The sequence below is a fragment of the Cibotium barometz genome, chromosome 32, assembly GCF_041138505.1.
Source record: "Cibotium barometz isolate CiBa-2024 chromosome 32, ASM4113850v1, whole genome shotgun sequence".
NCBI classification, from domain to species: domain Eukaryota; kingdom Viridiplantae; phylum Streptophyta; class Polypodiopsida; order Cyatheales; family Cibotiaceae; genus Cibotium; species Cibotium barometz.
In genome coordinates this window covers 48,761,133-48,771,180 of record NC_141077.1, presented here as the reverse complement: position 1 = coordinate 48,771,180, position 10,048 = coordinate 48,761,133, and the positions used below count along the sequence as shown (strand labels likewise).

General features: G+C 43.8%; 1 protein-coding gene across 2 annotated transcripts; it reads left to right on the top strand.

Moving 5' to 3' along the window:
• On the top strand, nucleotides 1–4,834 carry LOC147620291 (putative pentatricopeptide repeat-containing protein At3g01580). Of its 2 annotated transcripts, XM_086772489.1 has the most exons (3): nucleotides 1–3,217; nucleotides 4,348–4,381; nucleotides 4,546–4,834. In XM_086772489.1, the coding sequence occupies exon 1, from the start codon at nucleotides 336–338 to the stop codon at nucleotides 2,982–2,984; it is 2,649 nt and encodes an 882-aa protein (XP_086628615.1). In that variant the 5' UTR covers nucleotides 1–335; the 3' UTR covers nucleotides 2,985–3,217; nucleotides 4,348–4,381; nucleotides 4,546–4,834. The 2 variants fall into 2 exon arrangements, with proteins under 2 accessions (XP_086628615.1, XP_086628616.1); XM_086772490.1 differs by lacking the exon at nucleotides 4,348–4,381.
• Nucleotides 4,835–10,048: the final 5,214 nt, after the last annotated feature.

Genomic DNA, 10,048 nt, shown 5'->3' with positions numbered 1-10,048 from the left:
TGTAGAATGGATTTAAACGATGGCTCAGGAATTAGGACGGTGGGCACCTAAGACCGACTTACATGGAAACAAGCCCTTCTATGGGAAAGCAGGAACCTGAACTCTGCCCTCATGAACATATCATGAATCATAAGCTGTGGCTCATTCGTAATCAGCTAGCGTTCGGCGGACGGTGTCCCAGTACTTACGAAATCATAACTGGAACGGGGCAATTACAGTAATGGAGAATGAAACTTGTTGGGCGGGCTCTCCTCTCTTTCCTGCTACTACAGTTGCAATGGAAGGCGTGTCTGCCATTGAAGCGTCGAATATGGCCATGAGTTTTGAGACGGGAGATGGCGCTTCGTCGTGCTCGACCCGGTTTTCGTGCGGCGCGATCGCACTTACAGTCAAGTCAGCACCAGCAACCACGACAACAGCAGAATGCGGATCTCTCTTCAGAGTGGAAAGACCGCATAAGGAGATGCCCGGACTCGACAAAGCTCACCTGGCTGGTCAAGCCTTCCTGGGTTGATTCAAAGGCAACCACTCTGCATGATTATGATGATGCCTTACACCTCCCGCAACAAAAGCAAGAGCATGATGAAGAGCTTGTTCAAACTCTCTGCGATCAAGGTCAGCTCCACAGGGCCCTGGATGCCCTCTCCCGCATGCACACCCCCCCTTCCAACAACACATACATGTCCATCCTCAAGGCATGCATCAAGACCAAGTCCTTGCCTCAGGTAATGCAAGTCCATGCCCATGCTGCCCAACATAAGGACCAGCTCTCCGGCTTGCTGGGTGACTACTTGGTGATGACGCTGGCAAAGTGCGGCGCCATTGAAGATGCATGTCAGCTAGCTTTTACGTTGCCCCACCGTACTGTCTTCTCCTGGACTGCCATGATTTCTGCCTATGCCGATTGTGGTCGGGGGCAGGAAGCGCTTGACATGCATCAACAAATGAGGCAGGAGGGTGTCCAACCAAACCATTATACCTTTGTTAGCCTCTTTAAAGCTTGTGGCACCATACCTGACCTCAGACAGGGCAAAACACTACATGCTGATGCCTGCAGGAAGGGTTTGGAGCTTGATGTTTTCATTAAGAACACCCTTGTTAGTATGTATGGCAAGTGTGAGGCCATTGCAGAAGCAGAAGATGTGTTTGGCACACTGTCTAAACAAGATACGGTGTCATGGAATGTGATGCTCTCAGCATATGTTGATCGACGCCAAGGAGAGAAGACCTTACTTTTGTACAGACAGATGCAAGAGGAAGGCATGAGCCCAGACAAGCACACGTTTGTTTTTGCCCTTCAGGCATGTGGCATCCTTTCAGAGAAGGAAGAAGGTCTTGATGTGGAGGGGCAGTTAATCAAAGTGTCATCTCTTGAAATTGGACAGGCATTACATGCAGATGCTCGCAAGAAGGACTTCACATTAGATGCCTTCCTTGGGAACACACTTGTGAGTATGTATGGAAAGTGTGGGACTTTTGTGGAAGCAGAGGATGTGTTCTGTGCATTGTCTCAACGTGATGTGATGTCCTGGACTGCCATGATCTCAACATATGTTGAGCAGGGTCAAGGAGACAAGGCTTTGAGGTTATATAGACAGATGCTTGAGGAAGGGGTGAGTCCAGAGCAGCACACACTCGTGTTTGCTCTCCAAGCAAGTGGTACCCTTGAAAAGGAGGAAGTCTCTCTTGCTGTGGATGGGCGATCAACCAAACGGTTGTCAATGGAAATAAGAGAGGCGTTGCATGCCGATGCTCGGCGGAAGGGCTTTGCATCAGATGCCTTTGTTGTAACCACTCTCGTGAACATGTATGGCAAGTCTGGGATGATTGCAGAAGCAAGGAATGTGTTTAGTGTGTTGTCTTGGCATGACGTTGTGTCATGGACTGCGATGCTCTCAGCATATGTTGAGCAGGGCCAAGGAGAGAATGTTCTACAGCTTTACAGGTACATGCAAGAGGAAGGCGTGTGTCCAGATCAGCATGTGCTTGTGATTTCCCTTCAGGCATGTCGGATTCTTGCAGACAAGGAAGAAGCTCTGGTTGTGGGTGAGCAATCAATCAAAGTTAAGTCACGGGATATTGGACAAGCATTACATGCAGATGCCCGCCGGAAGGGCTATGCATCGAATGTCTTTGTTGGTAACGCCCTTGTGATTATGTATGGAAAGTGTGGGGACATTATTGAAGCAGAGGCCATGTTCAGTACATTGTCCCAACGGGATGTCGTGTCATGGACTGCAATGCTCTCAGCTTATGTTGAACAGGGTCAAGGAGAGAAGGCTTTGTTGCTGTACAGGCAGATTCAGAATGAGCATGTGATTCTGGATGATCGCACACTTCTCTGCATTCTGCAGGCCTGCAGTGAAACAGGAAACTTGGAAATGTGTAATCAGCTTCATTTTGACATTTTCTCTGCTGGGTATGATGTGAACGTATTAGTTGCAGCGTCATCGATCCATGCCTATGGGAGTTGTGCAAGCATACTAGATGCACAGGCAGTCTTTGATGGTCTTCCTCAGCCTGATATTGCATCATGGACTGCAGGCGTTGCTGGTTATGCAGGAGAAGGAAATTGTGTAGCAAGCTTGCACAAGTTTGAAAAAATGCAACTGGCAGGTTTTCAACCAAATGGGGTTACGTTTACCTCAATCCTCTCAGCTTGCAGTCATACTGGCCTTGTTGGTATAGGCCTTGAATACTTTGATCTCATGATCAGAGAACATGGGATATCTGCAGACTTGAGACATTATGGCAGTTTGGTAGACCTCTTTGGCCGCGCAGGGGACTTCAAGAAGTTACAGAATATATTGAGGAGGATGCCAATGCAGGCTGATCTGACCATTTGGTTCTGTTTGCTGGGTGCATGCCGTATACATGGTAATGTGGAGCTGGGAAGACAGGCATTTGATCATGCAGTGAATCTGCAGCCCAAGCAGACTGCTGCATATGATTTGATGATAAGCATATATGCTGATGCTACATGATAGTGCGGAAATTCTTAGACAAGGACAATGCCTGTGAAAAATCCAGGCTAGAGTCCTGAAACTGAGCAGGAAGTACACATTTTTATGGGCGGGAGTACAGCCTTTTGGAAATACTGGCCTCTGATGCATCCGCTTCAGCAAATCTTATTCCATTGGCTAGCAAACAGTCAGATTGTGCTAGCCTTCTGCCCCACCTGTCAAATAAGCCATGTGATACGCTTATCTAAACTTTGGTATGCTCTCTTTTTTTTTCCCCCCGTAAATGCTCTCTCTTTCTCTCTCTCTTTTTTTTTTTCGTGAAATGGTGTTTTATATTGTATGTAAAAATATACATCAGCCACATGGCTCACACAGAACCTATGGCCCCCCAAAAAAAAACCCCCACAAAAGATCCTCTAAAGGATCATGACCATGCAAACCTGTACACTAATAAGAAAGCCTCCTAGCCAAATAAGCATCCCAGATAAAAGCATCAAAGATGAGCCATCCGAGCCGTCGTAGACCATAACGAAATAACATCTGCATCCAGTAGCTGAGCTGAGAGAAGAGAAGAAAACTGCCAAAGCAGCAAACCGCGGATACGTAGAATGTGCCCATGTATTCCAGACAAGGAATCAAAGATGAACCCATTCCGTGTAGTCCAAATATGCCAAAGTCCTGTCCATCTAAGGAAATGGAATATCACAAGGTGACTGTCCGAAGTAATGACTTGAGGACAAATCCCAAGTATCCACTGATGAGCCGAAACAGTAGACCTCTCTACTGCCTCCCAAACGCGAGAGACAAAAGACCAAATCTGACGGGGCCATCGGACAACTCATGAACAGATGCATAACTGTTTCAGTGCATGTCGTGCAGAAGAAGCAAGAGGCCAATGTAATTTTACGACAGCTAAGCTGATCCCGTGTAGGTAACCCTCCCACCAACATCCTCCAAATGAAAACCTTACCTTGGTAAGGGAGTTTAGATTGCCAACCACGCATAAGAGTTTTTTGCCACCATGATTTAGACTTGTGCAATCCCCACACCTTATTGGCCTTGGCTGAAACCCAATCTTTCTCTGATACGAGCTTATGATAGACCTGGTTAGCTGAAAGTGATATCAAGTCACCAGATTTACATAATGCCCAATCAAGCCAAGGCTGATCTGCAGATGGCTGAGGCAATGGAGTAAAAGGCTGAACTGCATGCATGATGTCAACCCATAGCGGCTGAAATGTCCGAGGAACCTTAAAGTGTTGCCGAATATGACTTTCTCTCTCTCTCTCTCTCGCGCACGCGCATGCGTGCACACGTGTTGCACTATAGCAAAAGTAAGCCCTGTGTGGTAACCTTCAGCACTTGTTGGTTGCTTTTATGACAGGTGGATATTACTAGAACTGTACACTTTCACAAAGGTGAGCTTCTTTTCTCTAGTCATTGTGGTCTTGGATTGCTTAAGTTCAGAAGGGTGATTTGGGCCTAAGGGTATTAAATATGACAAAGAAAATTTAGTATGATTTTAAGCTAGACATTATCATACAACACTAAGCCCGTTTGACTTCAATCTTTGCTTTTTCAGTTGGAAAGAGGACTCTCTGACAAGAACTCTTGTTGGGACCCGACTGCTCAGTTCCTGGGGCTGCTTGCAGACTGGCTCCAGCGCTGCTGCTTGTGTTTCTGACTCTCTGGCCATGAAGCTCGACGTTACATTGTTGTCTGCATTTGGGAATTTGGCTTTCTACCTTAAATGTAGTATGTGAGCAGGTTGCAATGGGTGGATGGTGGCACCCATCTCTTCCTTGGACACCATGACAATACCATGGTCCGCTCTTTTGTCTTCCTTTTTTTTAATCCTCTAAGTTTCCATGACTGTCTGCCTCTCCCAAGCACCATGTTGTTTGCTGGTTTTACACGTTAGGGATGGTTACATATCGAGGGAGTCTAGAGGGGTTAACTAATGCTTGAGGTGGCCAATAAAGGGTTTATACCTCAGAGAAGTAATTGACCACATGACAAGCATTTGGGCAAGGGGGAGTGTTGCCTTGCATGTGAGAAGCCACGAATTGTGGAAATTTGGGATTTTATGTAGTGGAAGACAATATGTATTTGCATTTAAGTATCATCAAAAGCTCTTTGCTATATGAACTGGTTGCTTCTTTAATCTTGATATGCGAGCTTAGGAAGGTTATGAATTGCAAGAGAGGGGGCAGAGGTGCTGTACGTGTGTGCACGAAGCAGGGAAGGAGAGCTTCATTGTCATGGACAAAGCGCATTGTTGTCGGCTGCTGTGTGGAGGTCCAGGTGCTGTAGAGTTGGCTGATAACCATCTATCTCTTCTACTTGAAGCGTCGGGAAGTTCACGGGCTCGATCCTCCTTGTTGTATAGCTGTGGTGGCTGGATGCGCCGGTGGTGCGTGCCTTCTGGTGGTTGTTTCCGCAGGTTCTGTGCGTGGATGGGGATCGGCTCCGGACTCCGGAGAGTGCTATATAGCATCAAATTGAATTTTGGTTTATTGCCTCATTGGAGCCGGTTCTTTGTTACAAGGTTTGATGATGTGAATTGTGTAGCGGAAGATAATAAGGTATTGAAGGCTTCATCATGGATCATGTAAGTGAATCTGCCGATCTTCGTTTACAACTTTTGCAAACTTGTCCTCGTGTACCTTGGTCATGCGAAAGGACATTATAGGCATGATTGCCCCGACTATGGCTCCAACCACCCTTATCTCAGGTGCCAATGTTCTTGGAGTTTATATTGAAGAGCTCGCAAAGAATGAAGACGAGGCGGCCAAGGTCTTGGCTGGAAAGTGTGGCCTCAAGAGTAGAAAGAGAGGAAAAGCAACCAGAGTTTAGAGAGTGAGAGAGGCCAGGAGGTGCATGAAACCTCTTGTTGACAGCAAGAGGGAGGCTTGGAAGTTGGAGCTAGCAACCCTTGGTAGAGCTTAAAGGTCAAGGATATCTTGGGCTTGGAAGCAAGGTAAGAATCCCACAGCAGTGGTCATCTGTCTCAATACTTGCTTGAATGAGAGAGCTCTTGAGAGAGTAGAAACATGCTATAATATATACTCCTTCCTTTGCTACTTCTATGGCTCCCCACGGAGCATTGAGTGGGTTTAAGTAGGTTGTTCAAGCTTGGTGTAGGTACACATAGACCAAAATAGTCTAAACTCATACACACAGATCTAGAAAGCCTAAACACACAAAACCTTCCTTCACATCTTTGCAATTCTTTTAGTTCGGTCTTCTTCCAAACATAGCATCCCGTCATTATCATTAAGTCTGTAGTCATTTATATGGTAGTGATGTGTGGATGTAGGCTGATAATGGGCAATGCATTTTTTCCTTTTTTAGGAGGTTTTTTGTTTCTGAGCGTACATATGCACTCTTATGAGTGTGTGTAAGTAACCTTATCATGTCACTTCACTTGTACTTCACTTATTCTTATCAATCTACTTTCAGTGTTGTGCTTCATTTATCTCTTCTTGCGTGCTACATCTATGTGTGTTGCTATTTTGATCTCCACTCCAACAATTGGTATCAACGCAAGTTCTCTTGGCTCTCACTTCCTTGTCAGCTTCTCTTGGAGTTACTCTTTTAATTGTCTCATATTGAGCTATCCTCTTTAGAAGAGAGGGTATACTCTATAGTGCACGTTTCAGAGCATTTCAAGCGCATTTCGAGGCTCATTATCAGGTTGTAAGGGAGGAGTGTTAGTTTGAAATTTTTTTGTTTGATTTTGAATATTCTTCATAGCAAAAGCAGCATTTGGTGTGTAGACAAGGTTGTCATCAGCTTCGACATTGTATCTTCGAGCTTATCTTTAATAGCTTCAACAACATTGTCAACATTATTATCGATATTTGCATTCTTGTTAAGTGTCATTTTCACACTCTATACTCTATAATTTTTCATACACTTTACAAGTTTTCATCGTCATCAGTGATCTATTGGCAGCTATTTCGGTTGCATTTAGTGGGAGCATTGATAGTACCTGTTCTATGTAGTTGGGATATTATATTCTATGTCACAGAATAGTTATTTGCAGGGAAAATGGCATGGCAAGCAGTGATGTATTTAGCATGCTTTCTAAAGAGGAGAAGCTTGATGAGACCGACTTCTCATGATTCTATATGATGCATCATGTATTGGTCGCTAAAGGGCTTTGGAATGTTGTTATTGGCATTGAGGCATGCTCTGTCTCGTTAGCACAACAATATAGTACAAGTACTTTGGATAGTGATACAAGTTTTGATGCAATAGTGCATCCACCTCCACACCTTCCACAATGGAACAAGCTAGGTGGGATGGCAAGAATGCACAGACATATGCATTAGCGACACTTTCAATGAAAAAGAGCATTATTTCTTATATTTGTTCATGCAAAATTGTAAAGCATGCTTGGGATACGCTTTACCAGGTGCATGACGAGACATGAGTAGCTTACTTGCAAAAGTAGTTAGACTTTGAGCATATTTGATGGATGAGTCTTTCATAAGGATTAAAAATCTCAGGGAGCAGTTGGTGAGGTCTATCCGTACAATTCTTTAGTGTCTATTGTTCTCACAACTCTATCAGATTCATACGAGGCTTTTGCATCTGTACTTCAGCTCATGATGAAGGGTAACCCCAATGCTCTTACTTTTAATGAATTGGTTGTAGTACTATCGCAAGAAGGGAAATCTCGATAAAACCGAACTACTATGCGTGTTGGAGATTAGGCATTTGTTGCTAGTCAAAAAGGTAATAGTAAAGCCTTTTCTCAAGGTGACTGTAAGCCAAAGGCAAAATCCGCTAAGTCTTCTGGAAAGGATGTCGAGAAGGGGAGTCATAAGTCTAAATAGAAAGGCAAATATAACTAATGTCATTACATCAATGAATGTAGCAAAAGGTTGGAGAAGGAGAAGAAGAAGCATGGTTGTGGTTGATGCATCAGTATACCAAGTGCTGAAAAGAAGGAGTCATCGAACTATGCACAAGATAATTGTGCATTCATTGTGCACTATAGTTATGATCCTTTTATCCATGATGTATGCATATTAGTGAGATAGATCAACATGTTTGGTCCTTTGATAGTGGCGCTAGTAAGCACATTACTTTTCAGCGTGATTTATTTTTCTCACTTACGTCTATTCCTAAAGGAGGAACAATCACATATGCAAACATCTCCTCATATCCAATAAAAGGAGTTAGTAAGGTTGTTCTCACTGTTGTAAATAGTGGGACAATCACTCTCTCATAAGTCTTGTTTGTGCCAAGTATCAAAAAGAACTTGGTGCTTGGTGTTAGTCTCTGCCATTGCGAGGGTAGGCTAAGTGGTTAGATTTGTTGATAACAGGTACACAGTTCATGACCAGAGTCATGCAGATCATTGTGGTATTTACGGGTACTCTAAGCCATGGGCTTTATAGGTTAGATAGGTATGAGGGATTGACACACAACGCTTTCTCAGTTATTGCCACACGTGCTATCAGTGATGCGGAGTTATGGCATGCTTGCTTTGGTCAGCTGAATTTTAGTAGTTTGTTGTGCCTTAAAGGCAAGAAATGTTGTCATATTTGCTAAAGCTCAAGGCCCCTGTAAAACATGTATGTAAAGGGCGCATTTTAGGCAAGGTGCAACAGTCATTACTCTCAAAAGATGGATCAATTAGGGCTATCCAGAAATTACAGCTTATACATAGTGGTGTATGTGGTCCCATGAGGACACCATTGATCGGGTGATATCTCTACTTTGTGACTTTTATTGATGATGACGACTTTAGGTACACCTGGATGTATTTGTTGAAGGCAAAGTCAAAGGTTTTTACATGCTTCAGACACTTTGTTTCTATGCCTAGAAATGTTGTTGTGTCACACGAGTGTCCACTAGTAACCTTTGCTTTCACATTGGTGATTCGTATCTATCATGGCTCAACAAGTAGTAGTTGACAATGGTCACTTTGAGCTGTAAAGCTGAGAGTACATGGCAGATTTTACAATGATTGTGGAGTTTGTATAGATCTTAATGTTGATCCTACCTCCATCTTTACTGACAACCAAAGTGCATTAGCCATTGCGAGAAACCTATGTTTCATGCTCACATAAAGCACATTGAGGTGCATTATCATTATATCAAGGAAAGGCTCATTGTAAGATATTAGCCTGGCTTATGTCTCTACATAAGCCTGGCTTATATATCTACATTGCAAGAGATTAGCCTAGCTTATGTCTCCACATACGACAATGTGAAAGATATGTCACAAGAGAAGTTCGAAGCGTTTCGCAAAAGCTTTGGGTTTATTGCAATTTGCAAATTGATCAACCACATGATCCATGTACATGTTCACATCATCACTATAGGGGGGATTTGTAGCCATTTATATGGTAGTCATATGTGGATGTAGGCTAATAATGGGCTTGGGTACTTTTTCTCTCTTTAGGAGGTTTTTTTCCCGAGCATATGTATGCACACTTATGAGTGTAAGTGACCTTATCATGTCACTTCACTTGTACTTCACTCATTTTCATCAATCTACTCTGAGTGTTGTGCTACCATCTATATCTTCTTGTTGCTTGCTGCATCTATGTGTGTATTGCTACTTTGACCTCCACTCCAACAAAGTCTTGTTTGTGCTAATTCCACCCATTGCACTTCACATAAAGCCATGTGCACACTTATGAAGCTTAAGAGTTCAAACCCTTGCACATATCTTGAAGCATGGCCAAAGGAGCCACCTCTACCTCATCCCCAAACAAACAGGAGGCCAAGAAGCGGCTCCTAGATCTTCTTGATCCATTTGTTGAAACTAGGGTTACAACTAAAGAAGACTTCTGCTCCCTAGAACCCCATAAATGCTCCGGAAGGTCCACCATGTATAGGTTCGTGCCCAATCACTACAGGGTAGCCTTTTCATCACAGTGGAGTGACTCGCAGTCCAACTACCACAAGTAGCCCCCTATCTTGACAAGGTTGGCCTTAATGACTTTTGAACACAAACCACCATGGGGATGAGATTTCTCTTTTACCTTTCACTTCATCGAGTACTACCACAACAATGATAATATGGGGGAGGCAGAGATACCCAGATGGTCACAGAGAAGGAT